Source organism: Molossus molossus, unplaced genomic scaffold, assembly GCF_014108415.1.
Source record: "Molossus molossus isolate mMolMol1 unplaced genomic scaffold, mMolMol1.p scaffold_m16_p_6, whole genome shotgun sequence".
Lineage (NCBI taxonomy): Eukaryota > Metazoa > Chordata > Mammalia > Chiroptera > Molossidae > Molossus > Molossus molossus.
In genome coordinates, this window is record NW_023425399.1 from 9848015 (window position 1) to 9871397 (window position 23383).

The 23383-nt window shown below is 55.7% G+C and overlaps 1 protein-coding gene across 1 annotated transcript in view; it reads left to right on the forward strand.

Moving 5' to 3' along the window:
- The window catches only part of PREX1 (phosphatidylinositol-3,4,5-trisphosphate dependent Rac exchange factor 1), a 178756-nt gene that overhangs the window by 129167 nt on the left and 26206 nt on the right, over positions 1-23383 (forward strand). The window contains exons 11-19 of the mRNA XM_036245523.1: positions 2027-2127; positions 3420-3523; positions 3748-3797; positions 5767-5842; positions 13976-14048; positions 18885-19027; positions 20247-20339; positions 21302-21450; positions 23183-23268. Coding sequence (XP_036101416.1) covers positions 2027-2127; positions 3420-3523; positions 3748-3797; positions 5767-5842; positions 13976-14048; positions 18885-19027; positions 20247-20339; positions 21302-21450; positions 23183-23268 — 875 coding nt within the window. The remainder of the gene's footprint in view (positions 1-2026; positions 2128-3419; positions 3524-3747; positions 3798-5766; positions 5843-13975; positions 14049-18884; positions 19028-20246; positions 20340-21301; positions 21451-23182; positions 23269-23383) is intronic.

Sequence of the window (23383 nt, forward strand, 5' to 3'; positions counted from 1 at the left end):
GAAAGTTTACCTGTTAAATCCATAAGGCCCCTGAATGAACCACTTGCCAGATGGACCCTGTTGAGGCCCAGAGAGGGACAGCGGCTTGCCCAGGTTTGCCCAGCAAGCTGTGAACCCTCTTTATTCGTCTATAAGGGGCAAGACTCGCCGCAGGGCAGAAACATAGTCACAGCTGCTGTTCTCTGGTCTGTCTTCTCCTGTCCCAGCATCTGCAGTGGGGTACTTCCTGCCCCCCACCCCCAGCCACAGGGCCGTGGCTCAGTGCCGGAGGCGGCCCCCAATGGGACCGCGGGTGGGCAGCGGATGCTGAGCCTCTAGCTTCCGGGAGTGGGCACTCGGCATCTCTTCACTGCTCTCAGCTGCTGGCGACTTTTCTCCCTGTCTCTGATGTTCGGGACTTAGAATGGCACTGGGGGCGGGCAGGACCCTGAGCAATGTTTTCTCCACCTTGGTCCTGCTCCACAAAACAGATCCATTTCTTCTACGCCCCCCTGGGCCTGCACCCCAGATTTGCTGAATGCCTCAGCACACAACACTACCTACACACAAGGCAGGTCTTTGCTCAGCAAACCCTGGAAAGCTAAAAATAGCCCTGCCCCCTCTGGCCCTGTAATTGGAGGCGGGACAGCTGGTTTCGATAAGCAGGAGAGCTCTGTGCTCTGGCCAGCTGCCACCTGCTTTCATTGAACACAGATTGCTAGGCGGAAACAGCCCCGTTCCCAGCTCTCCCTTTTCCTGCTGACTTCGAGTGGGTTGAACTCTGCTGGGCCCGAGCGCACCGCCGAGAGCCAGGAGCGGGGGTCTGGCTGAGCCTCTGCCCCGCGGGGTAGTCACGTTAGGTTTGCCTGCCTTCCTCTGGCCTGTGAGCACTGCTTTCTCCCCAAGTCCTCCTCCAGGTCCCAGAATATTCCTTCTTGATCGATGGTTCATTTCTTCATTTGTTCAGTACATGATTCATTGAGCCCTCCTGTGTTTTAAACCCTCTTCTTGGTTCATGCATATGATAGCGTGGAGATGACATCCTGGTCGGGGGAGGTGGCTGGTAGACATAAATAAATCTGCAAATAGTACAACTTCAGACAGTTACAAGTATTAAAGAGGAAGCAAAACCAAGAGATGTGATGGTTTGTGTGGGGATAAGAGACTGATTTTGATGAGGTGGTCAGGGAAGGCTTCTCTGAGGAGGTGGCATTTGAGCTGAGACTTGAAGGATGAAAAGCAAGGGCTACCTGAAGAGCTGTGGAAGAGTGTTTCCAGGCCGAGGGAACAGCAAGTGCAAAGGCCCTGAGGCAGGCAGGAATCTGGCATTTTTTTTAAGAAGGGGAAGATGGTGGGTGTGACTAAAGCATAATAAATGAAAGACAGAGGAGATGAGATCATGAGACTCTGCAGGCCTTGTTCTCATGTGGGCAGAGTTTGTTTGTTTTGCTCTGAGAATCGTGGAGAAGCCCATTGGAGGGTTTCAAGTAGGAGACTGACATGATTTGATCACCATGAGCTCTCCTGACTCTCCACAGTTATCTTTCTGGACCCTTATTTCTTCCTGCTTGTTTATTTTCTCATTCCTTCTGTCCATCCATCCATCATACACTCCCCCACCTATCTACCCAGTTATCTCTCCACTTACCATCCACCCCCTACTCCCCAGTCTTGCCAACCACCAATCATTCATTTTTCTGTGAACTCATCCACTTACCCATTCACTTTTCATTCGTTTCCGTACTTACTCATGTGTCCATCTGTCCACCCTCCCATTCTCTCACGCTCCTGTCCGTCCATCCATCCGTCCGTCCATCCGTCCTCCATCCAGCCTGAGGTCTGGTCACAGCTACCTCTCTGCCTTGGTCGTAGGGAGAAGCGTGAGGCCTCAGCACAACCCCCAGGGCTGTGGGCCCCTGAGCGTTGCTGCCCCGAGGGAAGTTTAGCCAGCCTTCCCAGGAGTGGGTGAGGCCAGGTCAGCTTAGTGCTGGCCTCTGGGGGTCCCAGGACTGGAGGTCCTCTCAACCACATCGTGTATTCCTGGCAGTGAGTTTGTTGCCTGGCTCCTGGAAATTGGTGAGATCAGCAAGACCGAAGAAGGAGTGAACTTGGGCCAGGCCTTGCTGGAGAACGGCATTATCCACCATGGTGAGTGGGGGCTGGGCCAGGGTGGGCTAAGGGGCGGGGCTTGGTCACACCCCCGCTATGCTGTTTCCACCGACTCAGGCTATTGCTGTACTTCTGGGCATCCGCCTGTTCCTGGGCACAGTGGGGTCCCAGCAGCGTGGATGCCCTTATAAAACTGCTCACTCCCTCCCCTAGGGTACCAGCAATGTACCCTCAGAAAGATGGGGGCAGGGGAATAGAATTTTCTGTCTGTTCCTTCAGAAAAGGCAAGAACCATTGGTTTAAGTTTATTGAGTGCTTGTTTGAGGCCAGGCACTGTCCACGCAGCCGTGAACGGGACAGAAGAAAATTCTTGTCCTCATGGGGCCAAGTTTCTGGTTGTGGGGAAAAGACAGTAAACAAGATAAATTTTAAAAAGTGTATATAGGTGGTGGGAAGTGCTAGGGAGGGGGTTTCGATTTTGAATAGGGGAGTTGGGAAGGCCTCACTGGGAAGGTGACAATGGAACCAACACCTGAGAGAGGGAGAGAGCCAGGGGGCCTTGGGGTTCCAGGCAGAGGGAACAGCCAGTGCGAAGTACTCAGGATGGGAGGATACGTTTTCAGGGAACAGCAAGGAGGCCAGGAGTGGGCAGGCAGAGTGTTAGATGAGGTCAGAGGGCACAGGACCAGGGGAGTGTTCAGGGGATGAGGTCCAGGACCTCACGGGATTGTAGGGTCTTTAGCTTTACTCTGGGTGACACGTGAAGCCACTGCTGAGTTCTGAGTAGAGGAGAGACCTGCCTAGACTCGGACTTTACCAGGGTCCTTTTGGACCGTGAGCTGAGGGTAGCTGAAGGGTGCTCAGCGAGGAGGCAGCCGTGATGTTTCAGGCCGGAGACGGAGGTGGCTTGGACCAGGTGGGAGTATAGAGTCCGATTCTGAAGGTTTTGAAGGAAGAGCCAACAGGGTTTGCTAATGGCTCCAAAGCGGGGAGTGAGAGAGAAACACAAGGGTGGCTCAAGGCCGCCATGTCGAGATGGTTCCGTGCGTCCTGACAGTGGTCTCACACCCGGCACACTTGGTCCCCACACATGCTTTGCCGATGCAGCTCCAAGGAGATGCTGGGCCCGATGGGCCCCACGCAGGCTGGATCGGGGGGGATTGCTGGGCCTCTCACCACCCAAGTTGCAGGTCTCGGTGGGGCCCTGCACGTGGCATGGGCAGGGTTCAGTGAGATTCGCTCGCACACAGCCTGGCCAGCTGGGGGGTGATTATGGTGGGCGTGGGTCGAGGGGGCCTGCTCTGCTTCACCGACCCCCTGCGTCCCTCTAGTTTCTGACAAGCACCAGTTCAAGAACGAGCAGGTGATGTACCGCTTCCGCTACGATGATGGCACGTACAAGGCCCGGAGTGAGCTGGAGGACATCATGTCCAAGGTGGGGACCCTGTCACCCTGACCCCATCATCCTCACCCCTCAGTCTCCACGGAGCAGGCCGATGGCCCAGTGGCCTCCCTCCTCCTCCACTGACCCCACAACCCCCCTTCCCTCTCTCCCCCACCCATCTGCTCCTTCCCAGGAGCCACCTCTCCCAGCAGCTTGGATTTGGAGGCCCCTGAAGGATGTGGCCTGATCCTAGACTCCCCCTTTTTTCCTTGCAGGGTGTGAGGCTTTACTGCCGTCTGCACAGTCTCTATACCCCCGTGATCAAGTAAGTGACCTCTCCAAGCTTCGGTTTCACTCCTGTCTCTTCTCAGCTCGTGGCTTTGGGCTGATAACTTCACTGAGCCTCAGTCTTCTTCATCAGATGGGGCTAATAATCATACCTACCCTGATGGTTGTTAGGGCTGAGTGAGTTTTTTTTGGGAAACACTGCAGCATGGTGGGGAGTTTGAATCTCAGCCAGCTAGTTACCCTGGGCAGTGTGACCTTGGGCAGTTATTTAACCTGGTGCCTCAGCTTTTTCCTCTGTGGAATGGGGATACTAATAGGATCTACCTCAGGGCCTTTGCACTTGCTGTTCCCTCTGCCTGAAATGCTCTTTCCTTACATACATGCATATTTGCTTCCTTAATTCCTTCAAATGTCTCAGAAGGGCCTTCCCTGACCACCTTTGTAAAGTATCACCATCGGTACACACTATTCTCCTTACTTCATTGGTTCTCTTCTTGAACTTGTCAGTATGACATATATTTATTTCTTAATCTGTGCTCTCTTCCCCAACCCCCCAGAATTATAAACTCACCAAGGGCAGGCAACTTGCTCATTGCTGTGTCCCAAGACCTCTGAACGGCCTCTGGAACAGCGCTGTCCAGTAGAACTTTCCACACTGAGAATTGCTCTGTATCTGTGCCGTCAGTCCAGTCACTTCTAGTCCCTTGAGACTGAGGAATGTGATTTTAAGTTTCAGTTAATGTTAATTGATTGAATAATGGCCACATATTGGAGAGTGCAGGCCTAGGGCAAAGTAGCGCGTAGTGAATGTCTGTTGACCAAGTGCTGAAAGGTAATGACTCTCTTTTGCCTCTGTTTCTGCATCTGTGAAATGGGGCTAAGAATAGCTCACACCTCTTGGTTTGTCACGAGGATTCAGTGTGAATGGCGCCTGGCACCTAGTGAATGCTGTAGAAATGCCAGTGATTGGTGCTTGTCTTTACCACGAGGCTCATGGTTGTGGGTGAAGGGTCAGAGAGGTTGACCTGGTTCTTATCCAGGAGCAGCAGGTTCCTCTGTCCCCTTCTCCTGACAGCTCTTCCCACCTCTCAGAGGAGCAGAGAGGAGGGGCCCTCCCTGGCATTGGCTGTTCTCCTTGGCCTTTGGGCTCATTGGAGGCCAGGCCCTGGGAACCACTTTCATCTCCAGACCTGCCCCCCCCCCCGCCCGCATACCCTCCCCTGCTGCTCTTCTGCAAGTCCCAGAAGGGCCCCCCAACACCCCCAGCTCCTGAAAACCCGAGAGCTCCCCAGCTGGATCTTGTCAGCCTCGGCATGAGCTGGCCACATAAGCTCATTTCTGTTGGCTTTAGAGGCTGGGGAATTATTACAATTTGGTTGCAAGGTCAGCGGAACCCTTCCTGCCAGGACTCATCAGGGGTTCAGAGGCCACACGGGTGGGGTCGGAGCATTTGCCTCAGAAAGAAGCGGGCATGTCCCCCCTGCTCAGTCCCTCCCCCACACCAGCCCTCGAGAGGAGAGGCGTTGTCACTTTGGAATAGTTTGTCACCTTTGAGGGCACGAATGTTAACAACAAAACAAACCACAAACAGAGGAAAGAATAGAGAGTTTTTCTCACTACTCAGAGTAAATCAGTTCTATCGTCATGGTGCTGTTGACATTTTGGGCTGGATAATTCTTTATTTGGGATGTTTAGGGGCATCCCTGGCCTGTGCCTGCTAGATGCCAGTATTACCCTCACCTCGTGCCAGGTCATGATGGCCAAAAATGTCTCCAGACACAGCCAGGGGCTCCTTGGGGGGCCAAGTTGCTCCTGCTTGAGAGCCCCTGGGCTGGCGGGAGGAGACTTACAGCCATCTGCTCCTGCACCCCCACTCTGTAGGTGAAAAGGGGGTCCTGCTTGGGACAGACGTGCCCCGGAGCCTGGGAACGTTGCATTCGGGGCACTGGGGCAGGGAAGCTGGGTCTGCTCCCCAGCCGCTCACGGTGCCCTTCCCCTCCCTGCAGAGACCGCGATTACCACCTGAAGACGTACAAGTCGGTGCTGCCGGGGAGCAAGCTGGTGGACTGGCTGCTGGCTCAGGTGAGAACCCCCCGACTCGCGCCCTGCCCAGGACTGAGGGCTCACCCGGATGTGGTCCTTTGAGGTCTTTCTCTTTTTCACTTTTTACTTTTTTTCCACCTGTGGTAAAATACACACAACACTGACCACCGTAGCCATCTTAGGTACATAGTCCTCTGGTTGTAGGTACATCACACTGCCCTGCAGCCATCCCCGCCGTCCATCTCCAGAGCTCTCCTCATCGCGTGGAGCCGAACCCCTGAACCCATCAAACACTGACTCCTCGTGCTCCCTCCCCAGCGCTCGGCAACCGCCTTTCTACTTTCTCTGTATCGATCTGACTGCTCTGGGTCCCTGTATGAGTGGAACCGCCAGCGTTTGTCTTTCTGTGTCTGCTTATTTCACTCAGCATCACGTCTCAAGGTTCATCCATGCTGTGGCGTGTGTCAGAAGTTACTTTCTCTTTAAGACTGAACAACACTGTGTTGTACCGATGGACCACATTTCACTTATCAGTTCATCAGTCAGTTTTAAAACCGGATGGTCCTCGGCAACTAGACTGGGACACGTTGGCCTCGTCCTGGCCCCACATCATTTCAGTTGGGTTGCAAGGTCAGCGGAACCCCCCCTACCACGACTTGCCAAATCACTACTTTCACATAGGTTCCCAGTGGGTAGGGGCTGGGTAGAGGTGTGGGAAATCCAGGCGTCGATTTTGCTGCAACTTTCCAAAGGTGCTTGTTCCATCAAGGTGCCGCGGACTCTCCTGTCTGCCTGTCTTATGCCCTCTGTGGCTTCCAGGGCGCTTCCTCTGGGCCAGGCAGTGGCTGGGCCGTGGCATTATCTCTCTGAGTCCTCCACCCCACTTACAGCTGGGGGAGCTGGGGCCCGGAGAGGCCAGGTGCCTGGGCCGGGGCACACAGCCTCGTAGCAGAGAGCCGGGACTCAGACGGGCCTGTCTTTCGACGGGTGCCCCAGTGCTGCAGACTTTTCAGGGAGCCCACAAGAATGTTCACTTGCAGTCTGTGAAAAGAACGCAGTGGCTCCCAAGATGAGGAGACAACAGCAAAATCCAAGCGGATAAGTGTTTACACATTTACAGCTTTGTGTCAGCGTTTCCGTGAGCGTTCATGGAAACCGCATTCCACTCGAAACACAGTTTGCTGGCCGGGCTTTCCCCCGTCGCACATTCCTGGTGACGGCCTGGAAACCCCAACAAATCTGTAAAGTAATTGTTTCTTGGCGTCAGATGCGTTCAGAAGCAAGTTTAGAAAAATCCTTTAAAATATGTTACGAGCCAAAACAAAACAAAACAAAACACACCCGTCTTTAACTTGGGATGTGGGTGCATTTTCATCTGTTTGCTATGATGCGGGGAACCCTAAGGTCCGGAGTGTCTTGAAACGACCCAGGATTTAAATTCAGATTTGCACATTTGGGAAACACACTGCACGTCTAACCATTGGGCTACACTGCCCTCTCCCAGGAAACCAGCCCAGAGCCTGTTTTACTTGGTTCAGGTCCTACCTCTGCCACTTCCTAGCTGGGTGATCCTGGACAAGCCACTTAACCTCTCTCCGTCTCAGTTTCCACACCTGCAAAATGAAGCTAAAAAAATGTATCTTTAGGTTGTTTTGAGGATTCAGAGTGGATCACGTACGTTGTTCCACAGGGCGCCTGGCGCAGAGTGAATGTAACTGTTGTTACAATTCCATGTCCTTAGAGTCAGGGTGGCTCAAAATCATAGGCAGGAAGGAAAACACTGCAGAGGGATTCGGGCCCAGGAACCGCACGACAAGAAAGCAAACAGCTGGAGGGTGTGGGCGGCACGGAGTCCTGCATCCTGAATGTGCCCCAGCGACAGGGGAGGGGTGACCTTTGGCGTTTTCTTTTGGGGCTCAGGGTCTTTGGTCAAAGCCCAGACACGCCGGGTTCAGGGCTCTCTTGACATGGTGCCTCTCGCATCTCGGGTGGTTCTGTGGCCTCCCGCTTCCCACGTGCCATCGGTGCCCACGGCTGCCCTTGGCGGTAAAGCCCGGTGTGGACTTTGCCCTGAGTGTCGAATCCCAGACGTGAGCCGGGGGTGGGGTGGGTCACCAAGATGGCCAGAAGCCGGTGGATCTGAGACCTCTTCGGAGACGGAAGGCTTAGGGTACGTTGCTGGGGGTGGGGTGGGAGTCAAAGACAAGGCCGGGGATTTCGGCGCGATGGGCGCCCAGAAGTGCCATTCACAGCGACGGGAGGGCGACAGGAAATGCTGGTGCCTCGGGCGTGGGTAGGCGCTGCCCACTGGACTTCCCGTGGGTGGGTGGAAGAGGAGGAGACTTTGCATGCCGGGCGCTCAGGCGACATCTCCGCTGCAGATATTCTGTTCCTTGTCAGCTCCTGGGTAGGTCTGAAATGAATGGTTGGAAGAGGGCAGAGAGACCATCCGCGAGGGCTCACGAGCTCATCCCCTTCTTTCTCTGTCCAGGCGCTGCCTTAGGTTCCGGGGACGTGGCAGTAAACAAGGCAAAGTTCCCGCCCTCCTGGACTGTACATTCTGGTGGGGGGCAGGGGAGACATTTAATAAACAATAGAAAGAAGTTAAATATGTAATATGTTACTGGTGCCAGCATGAGGGGGCAGTGCATGTTGGAGCTGCGGGGGGATTCACCCTTCAAATGGGAGGGGTGGTGCGGTTTCCATAGGGGGTCAGAGCAGGCTTATCGAGCAGGGACATGTGAGCAGAGACCTACGGGAGGAGGGGAGCAAGCCAGGGGGATGTCTGGGGATGGACCCTTCGGTGAAGGGACAGCGTCGCAGAGGCTCGGCCTTAGGTGACTTGGTATGTCAGAGCAGCGAGAGGGAGGGGTGATGGGCAAGCTGGTGGGGGCCAGTCACACGGAGCCCGTGGGCCATTGGAGGGCTTCAGCAGCCGCTGGGCTCTGGGCACAGGAGGGACGCATCTGACCGGTGGGTTAAGCTCCCTCTGGCATCTGACCGGTGGGTTAAGCTCCCTCTGGCTGTGTGGCGGTGGCTGTGTGGAGGTGGCGGGAGGAGGACACTGGGGAGGAGGCAGCCTTAGAACTCCAGGCGGGGGAGCACGGTGCCCGAGAACTGGGTGGCCGTGGGGAAGGCGGGAGAAAGGGTCAGATCCCGGATGTTTGGAAGGTAGATCTACAGTTTGCCGGTAGGTGGACGGGGTGTGGGAGGTGACTGATAGAGAGAGTCTAAAATAACTGCAAGGTCCTTGGCTGAGCTGGGAAAGGTCAGGACTGCACCCTGGAGCACTCTGGAAGGAGGGGGGACCAGCACCTGCCAGAGTGGGTTTCTCTGGTCATCGGAGTTGGGCATAGCGGGGGCCCGCTTGTGGCCGGTGCTAACAGAAGCTCTGAGGACACTCCCCCCACCCCCACCAAGCATCCTGTTGCACGTAGAGGTAGGGGGAGGATGCATCGGACCATGACATGTGTCTGTCCACTTCAGCACACCTTCCCATGGCTCTGCCTGGTCTGGGGGCACAGGGAAGCTAATTGGAGCCGATGCAGGAACATGACCTGCAAGAGATTGACCAAAAGACAGCTGGCATCTGGCTCTGGGTCAGGAAGAAGAGGCGGAGGGTGTGTGTGCAGGTTTCTGTGGGGAGAGGTTGGAGATGTAGCTGTGACCTTGAAGACTGGTTATGGCGAGTCTTCCCCACCTTGCACCTCAGCAGGAAAGTCAAGAACACATACACTTGTCGCTCGGGAAGGTTCCTTCGCTTTAAACACCTCTTCATCTCTGACTGCTAGGTCAGTATGCTCCTTGAATACTGATCAGCTAGAAATACTTTTTTTTAAATCCTTGCCCGAGGATATTTTTCTGTTTATCTTCAGATAGAGTGGGAGGGAGGGAGGGAGGGAGAGAGAGAGAAGAGAGAAACATCCACATGAGGGGGCACATTGACTGGTTGCCCCCCCGTATGACCCTGACCAGGGCCAGGATGAACTATAACCAATGTACCTGCCCTTGACCAGAATCGCACCTGTGACTCATTGGTCCCGCAGGCCGATGCTCTAACCACAGAGCCAGACCGGCCAGGGCTAGAAATACTTTTTGCTGCACGAAATAGGAGACCTGATTTTTACAATAAAGACATTGTTTTCCTCACATAACTAGGCATCCACAGTTCATGGTCCTACAGCTCACAAAGCCATTTACACCAGGCTCTTTCCATCTTTCTGTTCTGCCGTCTTCTTGCCAGTTGCTTCATAGTCGTAATGTGGCTGCCCAGCTCCAGCCATCACATTTGTGCAGACTTAGAGACACAGGTAGGCAGCAGGAGCATTTGGAGAGAGTTTTCCTATTTTGTTTAGTGGGAGAGGAAACCTCCCCCAGTTCCCTCCACTTCTCAGTGGTTTTCCTCTTAGGTCTCATGGGCCATATGGGTCCCTTGTGTACCCCTAAACCACTCCTGGGGATGAGAACCAGGGGTTGCTGAGAATGGCTTAGAATTTCTCAGAACTCATCCCTTGAGGCTGGGGGAGGGGCTTCCCACTCTCTGCTTGGACAAATCAGAGTTCTTTTCATTCTGAGGATAAGGTGGGTATTAGCCCTTCGATAGACAAGCTGTGCTTTGTATCAGTTTTGAGAGCCTCTGTGTGTTACCTCATAACCCTGAGAATAGCCTGAGGAAAAGTTATTTCCATTTTACTGATGAGGAAACTGAGGCACAGGTAATGTAACTTGCCTCAGGACACCCAGGAATGGGGTATTCCTATAAGATTGTGTGTGGGAGCTCTTAGGATGCTGTGGTGGTCGATAATAATACTATTAATAGTAACAGTAGCACTCGGTGTTAATGAAAGCTGATACTGTGGAGTCTGAGCAAAGCTCAGGTGTCACTCAGGGGTGGCAGAGGCCTTAGAAAATTAAGGGCAAACTTGGGTATAAAAAAAATGCAGATGAGCTCTGGCCGGTTGCTTAGTGGTTAGAGCATTGGTCTGCAGACCAAAGAGTCACGGGTTCGATTCCAGGTCAAGGGCATGTACCTGAGTTGCTGGTTCAGTCCCTGGCCTTGGTTGGGGTCATGTGGGAGGCAGCCAATCAATGTGTCTTCTCTCACATTGATGTTTCTCTTTCTCTCTCCCTCCCTTCCACTCTATCTAAAAATCAATGGAGAAATATCCTCAGGTGAGGATCACCCCCCCCATACAGATAAGGAAATGAAACTCAGAGAGGTTGAGGAATTGTCCACGGCCACAGGCCACGCGGGATTTTGAACCCGGGACTCTGGCTGCAGAGTGGGTTTTGGCCCATGCTGCCTGGGCCCCAGGGACTGGCCGTCAGTGGAGGGCCCGGGGTCGCTGGGCTGGGAGGGAGCGAGCAGAGAGACAGGTGCGGGAAGCACAGACCTGCCAGCCCCAGTCCTGGCTCAGCAGAAACGTGCCCACGTGCCCCACACAGACCCCCACCCCTCAGGCAGATGGCGTGTGCTGACCGTGTTGGGGTTGTCAGTCCAGGGGGCCAGGGGCCAGGGTGGGGGCAGGCAAAGGGCCAGGCTGGCATGGGGGGCTGAGTAGGCAAGTGGGGGAGAGGACACAGGGCCAGTGTGGTGGTATGTGTCCCAGCCTTCCTCCGAGAGGGGAGAAGGGTGACCTGTGGTTTCCCCACAGCTGATGGGATGTGGGGTGGGGGCTTACGTTTCAGGTGACGGGTGCATCTAGGGTCAACGTACTTCACTGGCAACCTGAGAATCCCGCTGCTGTTCTAACTTTAGGGGCCTCCCTGTGGGTCACCACAGGGCCCTTTGGGGAGCAGGGGAGCAGGGATGGGTTAGGAGCCCAGATTGAGTGCCTCAGAAAGCCAGGTGGGCACCAGACAGCTCCCAGGCCGCAGAGCAGGGCCTGCTAGACACCTGGGCCCGGCTCTGCCTCCCTGCTGGCCCGTCACAGTTGGGGGGCGACTGCTCAGGTGGGGCCTCTTTCATGGAAGGCGGCCCCCTGTGGCAGGGCTCTCAGCCCGCCAGCCCTCCGCCCCTGCCTGGGGTCCCACGGGAGAGATGTGTCTTCCTCCTGTCTGCCGGGTCAGCCAGTGCAGCAGAACACGAGGCTGGCGGCTCCTCCAGGCCCTCGCTCTGTGTCTGAGCCCCCGTCCTGGCAGACCGAGTCCTGCAGCCTTCGGCCTTCACTTGTCCTGCAGCTGGGAAAGTCCCTCCCTGGCCCCTCTGATGATCAAGGAGACTGGGACAATGACGCCTCTGGCCTGGCTGGCGAGTGCCTCTCGGGACTTCACTTTGGGAAGTGTTTCAGCGAGAGGCTGTCTGAATGTCGTTGAAGCTCATTGGCTTGGCTCCAAGCTCCCACAGGAGTCGGCCCCTGCTGACAACACCTCCAGCTAATCAGCACTTATTTATTGAGCACCTACGATATGCCAGGCCTTTGGGATCCAGCAGGGACACAGCCTCATGGAGCTGACCTGCTCACTCACCGGCTCGTTGCCTACGTGCTGTCTTTTGTGCTCCAAGCTCCTCCCACTGCGAGACCTTTGTCCTGGTTTCCTCTGCCTGTCAACGCTCCTCCCACCTCCAGATCCCCTCCCCAACCGTATGCACACACACAACTCACACACACACACACACACACACGCAACTCACACACACACACACACACACACACGCAACTCACACACTTTGCCTGAAAATGCTGAGATGATTTCGGTTGCAAGAAGCAGACCCTGGCTAACTTAAGGAATGGGGAAAGGGGAGATGTTGTATTGGAAGGCCATGGTGCACCCACAGAGTCAGGTAAGACCCAGGAGCCAGGCTTTAGAAAGAACTGGCGTCAGGAAACTCCCAGCTTCTCGGGAGCCGGAGCTGGGGGAACCCCGTCTTCAGGACAATGCTCTCAGGGAAAAGCAATACCAGCTGTTCCTTGTCCTGGGGTTCGTCCTCTCAGAGACACATTCCGGGGGCGGGGAGCATCACACTGGCCTCACACGGACCGTGTGCCCTCAGTCTGGCCTGGGGGGCGGGGGGGCAAACACTGTCCATCCTGATGACATTCTGCATGGGAGAGTTGGCCCCAAAGGTGGGCCCATCACACTGGCCACACCTGATCACCCTTCAGGTTTGGGTTGGAAGTCACTTTCGCAGGGAAGCCCTGGGATGAACCCGGTCCTCTGATTTAAACTGTACCAATTAAGAATGTTGTCCGTTGCAGGGACAGAAAACCCAGTTAAGCAGAGGCCTAAGCAGATAACCGTGCCACACCGTGGTCCGGCCATGTGTCAAGAGCCTTCCAGCTCCCCCTTGGTTACCCTCAGCAGATCTGCACCTTGGTCACGGGACAGCCCCCAACCCCATGTGTCACCTCCTCTTCTGGCTCCCCCAGGCAGGGAGGGGAGGTGCTTCTTTCCCTTTTATTAGGGAGGAGGGGATCGTCCAGAACACCCTGTAGGTTTTCCTAGATGTCTCACTGGCTAGAGCTAGGTCAGTTTGGAATTGAACTTGATTTCAATCAGAGACCCCACTACAGAGTCTGAAAGAAATTAGGGGTTTATTTTTCTGTAGTATGAGAGAAAACTGGAGGTTGGTAGGTCACAGCTGCTAGGGTAGCCTCATGATATCTTTGAAGACCACACTCCTTCTGCTGTACCATCCTTAGTGTGTCTCTGTCCTCGAGGTCTAGGATGACTGCAGGAGCTCCAGCCATCACGTCTTTGTTCCAGGCTGAAGAGAAAGGAGGGGCCAGGGAGAAAGAGGATTTAGCCGAGTTCCCTTCCAGTGATTTCTGCCTGTGTCTCATTGACCACCTTTAGCTGCGGGGGAGGCTGGGATTGTGGTTGTCTCGATAGATGCATTGCCGTCAACATCAGTGAGGATTTCAGTACTACAGGATCTGGAAGGGTTGTTTCTAGGCAACCACAGTGTCTGCTACTTCAAATCTCCATTTCTCTTTTGTGGTGTTTATCACACACCACCCCGTGTACTTATTGCAAATACAATAAAATAATATTGTTTGGGGTTTATTAATAACAATCACAGACATGTTTTGGGGGTACCTCAGTAAACTAAACACAGATCCCTACCTTCTGGAGCTTCCATGGCAGGGGTGGTGGTGGGCTTTTCTCCAGCCTCACACAGCTCCTCGGGTGCCAGCCAGCTAATGCCTTCCCCTTCTTGTTCCGTCCCAGGGCGACTGCCAGACACGGGAGGAGGCAGTGGCGCTCGGCGTGGGCCTGTGCAACAACGGCTTCATGCACCACGGTAATGACCTTCCCCCCCCCAGCCCCAGCCGTCCTGGAACAGGAGAGCTGGTGCGGCCCTGGCCCCGGCATATTTCACAGGGAGGGGAAACTGAGGCCCAGAGAAAGCATATGGTGGGCTAGAGGCTGCCCAACATGCCTGTGGGTGAGCCCAGGCTAGATGCCAGGTCTGCAGGCCTGTAGACCAGGGGGTTTGGGGTGGCTGTTGAATTCCCCCTTCCTTGCCCCTGTTCTGCACTGATTAAGAGATCACCTGGCCGGTTTTGCTCAGTGGTTAGAGCGTTGACCTGTGGACCAATGAGTCACGTGTTTCATTTCAGTCAAGGGCATGTACTTTGCTTGGTTGCGATTCATTCCCGGCCCTGATTGGGGTCGTGCAGGAGGCAACTGCTCGATGTGTCCCTCTCATGTAGATGTTTCTCTCTCTCTCTCCCCCTGACACGCTATCTGAATAAAAATGGGAAAATACCCTTGAGTGAGGACTAAAAAAAGGAGAGAGATCACTTGGGGTGTCCACTGGGGATCAAGATGGCTGGTTAAAGCGTGGCTGGGAAAACAGACTAGATTCGAGGTAAAATCCACGGGCTTCCTGTGCTCTTCCTCCTGGAGGGGACGTGGCCTTCCGTGGACAGCGAGCCCGGGCCGGCCCCGGGCTTCCACGGGGAGGAGAGGAGAGGGGTCTGTGGGGACAGAGGACAGGCTGGGTGTGAGGGGAAGGTAGGACCCTTCCCGGGACGTTCACACCACCCACCCCAGCCCCCCCTCGACACGTCACTTCCCACGGGGGAAGCACGTGAGAAGGGTAGAGAGGTGGATGGTTCAGAGATGATCCTGGGGCAGGAAGCTGGGGAGGAGGCAGAAATGGCTCCATCGACGTGCCGTTGTCCGGCCTTCTAAGCGCTGTCCATGTGTTAGTTTAATCCATGCGGGACCTTTTGACACTGGTATTAATATCATCCCTGTCAACAAAGGAGAAGTAGAAGCCCAGACAGTTAAGAAACTTGCTCAAGGTCACATGGCAAGTAGGGGTCAGGATTCGAACCCCGGCCGGCTGGCTTCAGAGGCCACACAACCGCTGAGCTCTGTGGCCTTCCCTCGCTGGCTTTGGGGGACCCCAAATCTCCTACCTTTTCAGCGGGACAGGTCAACTTTCACCCCACCAAGGAACCTTTCTCTCCAGGGCCTTGGCACTTGTGCGGCCCTTGCTGGGTGCCCTCCGCGGCCGCCTCGCCCTCACTAACTCAGTGTCCCTGCTGTTCCCGGCGTCCGGCCGAAGTAGCCCCTCTGCTCCGTGCCCTGTGCCTGGCTCAGACCTGCTTTTCCTCGAGGAGCAGCCCCCTGCCCGCGAGGCGGATTCCACGCCTCCCTGTCTCTTTGTCCGTTTGCGAGGGGGCGCCTCCTGCGTGAGGGACCGTGCTGGGCTCTGGGGACAGAGCCGTGAACAAGACAGACACAAGTCCTCCCCGCGGGAACTCACAGCCGCATTTGTCTGCGCGTGTGTGCACGTGTGTGTGCAACAACGAAGTGAGCACAGCTTCGGGAACATGAGCCTGCGAGGGGGACTCTGGCTGTTGCTCCAGTGAGGTGGAGGCCAGGGAGGAGGTGACTGCCACCGTCCAGGGGAGGGCCGATGTGGCTGGGACCAGGTGGTGGCACGGAGAGCTGAGACTCCGGAAGGTCTCTGGGCCGTCCCTCCTCCTGGCTTTCTTTGTGCTCTAACTCAGAGGTCAGCAAACTGTGCAAAGGGCAGAGAGTGACTAGTTCAGGCCACACGTCTGTCACAGCTCAGCTCTGCCACTGTAGCATAAGAAGCTGCAGGCAGTCTGTAAACAAGTGGGCGTAGCTGTGTGCCAATAAAACTTTACGTGAGAAACAGGCCAGGGCCACAGTTTTGCACCTTTGGTCTAGCTGCTCGACTCGTCCCTTCGGCAGGGTTAGAGGTGTGCCCGTCACAGGGAAGGTCAGCTGGGCCATCCCCTGCCTGGTAGCCTGCAGGCCTGCTTCCGGGCCTGACTCGGCTGACCCCCCTTAAGCTCAAGCCCCTCTCTGGGCCTCGGTTTCCCCATCTTTCTGTTGGAGGCCTGGCTGTCCCCTCCCTTCTGAGCTCAGCAGCCCGCGGCTTGCGGTTCGGGCCCCGCCGCCGATTTCCCCAGCTGTGACAAGCAGCTTGGGCCCAGCCAGGGCAGCCCCGGTCATTCCCGTTCATTGGCCCCGTCTCGCCAAAGTCCCTCGTTCCCAGAAGCTGCTCTGTTCCCTGTGGGGCCCTCTGACAGCTCCATCCTTCCTGCCAATCAGCTGGGCAGAACCCCTCATTTGTGGGTGAGAGTAATTAGGGGTCCACCCCAGCTGCTGTTCCGGGAAGGCTGCTGGCCGAGGACATTCGTGGAGGGTGACTCCCCGGCAATCCCAACACTCTCAAGGCCCCTCAGGGAGAGAAATTGCAGGGCGCAACCCCTGCTCCTCTGTTCCCTGCCACGAACTCAAAAACAGGCTAAAATTGGAAAGGGCCAAATTCTAGGTCTGCAGCCGCTGCAAAGTGCAGGTTAGGGTGCAGAGTGGAGGGCGGGGTGGGGCCTGCGTGGCACCCTGAGGCCTCTGACCTGAGCTCATGGGCCCTGAGGGGTCCTCAGGGAGAGACCTGAGAGTCCGGTGGTCCAGCCTTCTCATGAGGGCACACACAGGGAAACTGAGGCTCAGCATTTACTCCTCGCAGCCATGCTGGGAAGTTAGTGCTGTTACTATCCCCATAGAAGAGGAAACTGAGGCTCAGAGAGGCTAAAAGCTCATGAAGTTGGGAAGGGGCTGAGCAGGGACTTGAACCTGGATCTGTGCCCGTCTCAAAGCCTGGCCGGCAGCCTCAGCTGAAAGATGGGAGTGGCGGGACCTCACCTCGCTGAGCTCCTGGACTCGGGTTCCAGCGGTTCCCCCAAACATTTCAGCAGATACAACATCAGCCGCTGCTTCCCACATGTTTACAGTGGAGGTGAAGCCAGCCGGCCCCCTGGGGCCTGGCTCCCAAGCCCTGGGGAGAGCAGTCATTTGTGTGTCTGCGTTCTCAAGAGGTGAGCGGGGTGGCCTGAGATGGACACGCAAACAGTCCTGGGAAAGGAGGAAGAAGGCCGGCACGCCCCCTGCTGCCTCTCTGTCCTCGGGGGTGGCGGAGACTTTGTGAAGTGAAGGCAGCTGGTTTCCCTTCTCCCAGGGGCCCCCTGACTCCCCACTGCAGCCCTAACCCACCGGAGCCTTGACTTCTCCCCTCATGGCACTTGTCCCTGCTTCCATGTCACAGCCCAGGCTGGGCAGCATGGTGGAACGGGGCAGCTGTGACCGTGGCCAGTTTATTTCGCTTCTCTGGCCTTAGTCTCCCCATCTGTCAAAGGGGTGCAGCCAATCCTTCCTTGTCTGAGCAGTACGTGAACCTAAGCTGGTATCCATGGTGAGCCTGGCACTAGTAGGTGCTTATTAAATTGTCATCCATGGGGACCAGATCACACACTGGTTATTTATTTATTTTTTATCCTCACCCGAGGACATTTTTCCATTTTCTGCTCAGACGGAGCAGGAGGGAGAGAGAGGAAGAGAGAGAGAGAGAAACATCGATGTGAAAGGGACACATCGAGTGGCTGCCACCCGCACAACCCAACCAGGGCCGGAGACAAACTACAACTGAGGTGCATGCCCTTAGCGGGAACCGAACCCGGGTCTCTCTGGACCACAGGCTGACGCTCTAACCACTGAGCCAAACCAGCCAGGGCAACATACTGGTTATTTTTATTCATTTTCTTGGCTTGTCTTAGAGCAGAGGTCAGGTAGTAAATATGTTGGACTTTGTGGCACATATAGTCTCTTGCAATGATTCCACTGGGTCGTTGTGGCGCAGAAGCAACCCCAGACAATATGCAGATTGATGGGTGTGGCTGTGTTCCAAGAAAACTTTATTTATGCAGAGAGGGAGTGGGCCGGATCTGGGCCACAGGACCTGAGTTCGACAATCCCTGGCCTGAAGTGTCTCCTTGTAGCCTCTTTCTGATCATTAGTGAAGTTGAGCTCCTGTGCACATGTTTGCTGCCCATTTGGTTTTACCCGTCTGTTAATTGCCCATTCATAGCCTTTGCCCATTTCTCTGAGTTTCCCAGCCTTTTCTGCTTGATTTGTTGGAGTTGCTTGTGTATTCTAGATAGTTATTCCTTGTTGGTTTTAGACACTACAGTTCTTTTTGAATCTGCTGTCTGCCTGTGACCTTATGGAACAGAAGTTACAGTGCTTTGGGGAGGGTCTTGTACCTGAACTCCTTGTCCACCCTAGGACAAAGCTGTCCTGCACTTTGTTTGGTGAGCAATAGTTTTCCTGTTCATGTTTAGGTCTTTAATCCATCAGGAGTTGATTGTTGTATATGGTGGCAGGTAGGGATCCAGTTTTACCCCCTCACCCCTAAGAGGGTTCCCTGCACTGTCTGGAATACGCCACGTGATCATCCATCATCCATCATGTACCAAGTTCCCAGAAACACATGGTCCTCCTGCGTGATTTCTGATCTTCCATTGCTTCTCCATCTGTTTCCGGTGTAGTTCCACACTGTTTCTGTTACTATGGCTTTGCAATATGTCTTTCTAGCAGCTGGGGCAATTTCGGATATTTTTCAAGAGAGGTCAGGAAACCAGACTGTCATGTGAAATCTCCTAATATGTTAGTGTTGGCACACGGTTCCGTTTAATACAACAGTGCCGGCCAAGCCACGCTTGTCCGGGGGTTGGTTCCGGCCCGCAGCTGCCAGTCGGGAATGCTGCCGGAACCTTCCCGTGAGCCTGACCACGTGCTCGTGTGTGTGGGTTTGCAGTGCTGGAGAAGAGTGAGTTCAAGGATGAGTCGCAGTACTTCCGCTTCCACGCAGACGAGGAGATGGAGGGGACCAGCAGCAAGAACAAGCAGCTGCGCAACGACTTCAAGCTGGTGGAGAACATTCTGGCCAAGCGCCTGCTGGTAGGAGCAGAGCCGAGCTGCTGCGTCTTCCTCCCCAGGCCCTCCTGTAGGCTGGGAGCTGGGCCACCTTCAGATGCGGCTCCATACAATGCCGGGCGGCCTTCAGATACGGCCAGGTCACTTCACTGGCCAAGACTGTCTTCTTCGCAGAAGAGATGGGGCTCGCCGGGCTGCCTTCCTTCTCCTTTCCATCTCCCGCTATCCACCCCACATCCCGCCTAGCACTGTGCGGACAGGATGGCAAAGCTTGAGTCTTCTGGGCTGGCACCCTGGCCATCCAGTTGCTGTAAATATCCTTGCAGTTAAGGTAGAACATTTTCCAGCCTATTCAGATAGTTTGCCAGCCGAGCCCACCAAGTCTGTTTCTCCGTCTACCAGTGAGCAGCAGCCCCCACCCCAGTGCCTGGCCCACCACAGGCAGTCAAGAGAGAGCTCAGAGCTTAGTCTCTCGCCACAGCCAGAGTCGGGCCGAAGTCTGACGAGTATGAAGATTGCTCCGTTAACTTCTCTCCTGCAGTACTTCTGGGGGCTGCTCTTCCCATTTCTCCCACTATGAGGCCCCCCATGCTCCCCATCACACTTAGGGTAAAACCCAGTCTCCCATGGTCTACGAGACTCTTCCTGCCTCTCCAGCTTCATCTCCTGTCCGGTCCCTTTCCTCACCCACAGCAGCCACTCTGATCTGCTCACTTACCCTCCAGTCCCTTGGGCCTGACTCAGGGCCTTTGCACATGCTGTGCCCTCTGCCCGGAGCACTTCCTTCACTCTTGAGGAAGCTCTGTGCCTCCCTTCATCCAGGTCTTGGCTCACATGTTACCTCTTCTGCCCCTGCCACACCATGTTCTGCCCCTTTAAGTGCTTTATTTTAATTTAAACCCGATATGCTCCCGGTGTCACATCCTACATTTGTTTGTCGTCTGCCTCCCCGACTAGATAGCTGCATGAGGGCGGGAACTGTCTTGTTCAATACTGTCTCTGGTGCCCAGTAAAGTACCCGACCCCTATAATAGGCAGCAGCTCAGCAGATATTTGTTTCCTGGTGTCCCCACCACCACCGAACCCCAGAACGTCCCAACCTGGCACCCTTACCCCATGCAGATCTGGGGCCTGAGGAGCCGGCAGGATCCCACTCCCCTGGGGGCCAAGGCAGGGCTGGCTCCAGCCGCCCCTCCGCTGCCCCCCACCGCCTCACCGGGGCTCTCCTGCTTTGGGCCCACAGATCCTGCCCCAGGAGGAGGACTACGGCTTCGACATCGAGGAGAAGAACAAGGCCGTGGTGGTGAAGTCGGTCCAGAGGGGCTCGCTGGCCGAGGTGAGGCCTCTCGGAGGGGCCGCCTTGGCAGGGGCTGTGTGTGGGTAGCAGAGTGGGCGTCTCTCTCCCTTTGAGGTAGGCAGCAAATCCTGGAATGTCCCCCCTCTGCTCAGTTGCCCAGATGGAGAAACTGAGTCTAGGGCCAGCTCTTCTGCCTTTTCCGAGGGAGCTGGGACAGTCCCTCTGCGCAGGGCTGTCCGCCCAGTGTGTGCCGCTGGCTCCCTCTGCTGGCTCCACGGGGAGGTGCAAGAAAAAGGTTTGAATCAGCTGTGATAGGAAAACACTAATGCTCGGTGGCCAGAATAAGACAAGTGTGTTGCTCGGTCATGGACACAAGGTCTGGAGGAGGAAGGAGAGCGAGCCTGTGGCAGGCCAGGCATTCGGCCTCGGTCCTCTCGCTGCGCCCCGGAGTGTGGAGGCGGGTAGGGAGAGGCCCCTGCCGTGCTGTCCGGGAGCCGCTTGTCTCTGCGGAGTGATTAGGAAAGATTAGGAATGCTTTTGGCTGCAAGTAGCCACATGCTCGCCCCACAGTGGCTGGAGCCCTGGGACTTAATTTGTGGTTAGACGGAGGTGGCTGTGCGTCTTGGTTCAGGGTCAGCATCCCTTCGACCTTCCTGGCCAAGCCCTCCTGGTTACGGGTGGCTGTCCAGTTCGAGGCCTCCTGTCCTCAGATGGCAGGGTGGGAAGCGGGGGCAGGTCACGACAGTTTCTCCTCAAAGGAAACGTCTTTTCTGTTACGGCCGCCCCCAGGCTTCCCTTCAGTAGCTCATTGGGCAGAACCGGGCCTCACCAGCCTGCACTGGGGAGGGACTGCTTACCTCACAGGGGACCGTGGTCACCCTGGGGATCACTCTGGTCATGCTCGGTCCCTGGGGCCGGTGCTGTGCTGCCTGAATGCATTCAAGGCTCCTTCGTGAGGAGGAAGGAGACTAGTGACCTGCTGTGCTGTCTCCCCTGCCAAGATGGCCGGCCTGCAGGTGGGGAGGAAGATCTACTCCATCAACGAGGACCTGGTGCTCCTGCGGCCCTTCGCGGAGGTGGAGACCGTCCTCAACCAGTCTTTCTGCTCCCGCCGCCCACTGCGCCTTCTGGTGGCCACCAAGGCCAAAGAGTGAGTGTCCCCAGGGCCAGATGTCCCAGTGGACTTCCTCTCAGTTCGAGGAGTTGCCTGGGGGCTAGGGGTTGGGGTGGGGCCCCCGAGCTGTCCTGGTTCCTCATGGGCGGGGCTCATTCTGCAGGCATGTGACAGGAGGCTGCTACCTTCAGTCATTCAGCAGGTGCCGATTGAGCGCGGCCTTGTGTCTAGTGGTGTTTCAGGCTCTGGGGATCCAGCTGTGTCTGGATGGATACATTTACCCTTCATGGACCTCAGTCCGGTGGAAGGTAGAGCAGGAGACAGACGCGAAAATGGAGAACTGAGATACATACTGAACCAGGTGGTAGTAAGTGTGGGTCAGTGTATAAAGCCGAGAAAGGAGATGATGGGCTGTGTGGAGGGATGGTTGTCAGGGTGTCCCTGAGAACTGAGGTGAAGACCTGAAGGAGGTAAAGGAGAGAGTCAGGGGACTTGTGGAGTAAGAGGGCTTCAGGCAGAGAAAACAGCCAGTGCAAAGGCCCTGGGGTGGAAGCTGGCTGGTCTGTTTGAGGACTAGCGAGGAAGCCGATGGGCTGGAGCAGCGTGAGTGAGAGGGAGGGGTGAGTGATGAGGTCAGCCAGACACTGGGGGCCAGGCTCTGTAGGACCTTGTACCTACAGTGAGGACTGTGCAGCCACTTGGAGGTTCTGCGTAGAGGTGAGGCATGGTCTGATGTAGGTTCTGGCAGGATCCCTCTGGCTGCAGGTGAAGATTAGATGGTGGGGGAGGGGATGGAAGCAGGGAAGTGGTGAGAAGGCTGCTGGACCGACCTGCATGGCAGTGGGGAGCTGGTGAGAAGTGGCTGGATACCAGATATAGGTACAGGGAGACACGTTTTCTATTTTTAAAATTGTGCATTTGGTTTCTACTTCTCCCTTCTATTTAAGGCAAATGCTTCCCAGTTTTCTGTTGACAGGAGTGATGGAAGGTTTTGAATACAATTATTTCAGTAAAAAGGCAAGTTAATTTAGGGAAAATGATTGCTAGTCTGGTGGGTATGTGGCAGTGGCAGAAGTCACCAAGGTGGGATGTGCCTGTCGTGAGTTCTGGAAACACCTGGGGTTTGAGAACAGGCTCCCAGGACGGCTTTACCTGGCAGGTGGGGACGGGAGGGGTGATTCTGAAGGTCATTGTCGGGGACACACCCTCAGTGGGGAAGCAGACAGCTGCATTGAAGCCCCTGGGTTAATGGCACCCACTGCACCATCCCAGGTGGGTGCCGCCTGCTCGGCTCTGGTGTTCCACCTGCAGAATGGCCAAGACCTGGGCTTTCAAACCGTGTTCCCTAGGGGACACGTGTGCACATTTTTCTAGAGTTGGCACCAAGATGTGCGGATCACTTCTCACCCTTCTCTCCACGATCGTTGAATAAAATATTCACTTGGCTGCGGTGTTGCTCTGGTCTCCAAGAGGCCCCCTCCCACCAGGAGAATGGTGGAGGAGGTAGAGGGTGATCTGGAATTTCTGTGTGTGGACTGAAGGCCCATGGGCAGGCCGGTGGTTCCGATTAACCGGAGATCCTGGCGGTGTGGGCTTTGGTTAGGCTAAAAGAGGCTTCTCTGTATATTTGGGAGCTGGAAAGCCTGGCACTGCTATTTTTTTGGGCTAGATTTCCCAAAAGTCTGGGAGGCAGGGGCTCTCCAGGGTGGCCCGCTGGGCTGTTGGGAGTGATGCTGCTTTTGCTTATGGCTGCTTCTGCCTGGTGCAGGATCATCAAAGTGCCCGACCATCCAGAGGCTTTGTGCTTCCAGATCCGTGGAGCTGCCCCGCCCTACGTCTATGCTGTCGGGAGAGGTGAGTGGGAGCCTAACAGACAGAGGAGAGCTTTGGGAGACCAGTCTGTGGGTGATAGGAGTTCAGAGCTGCCCAGACCATTGCCGCCAGGCTCGTGTCTCATAGTGCACCATCA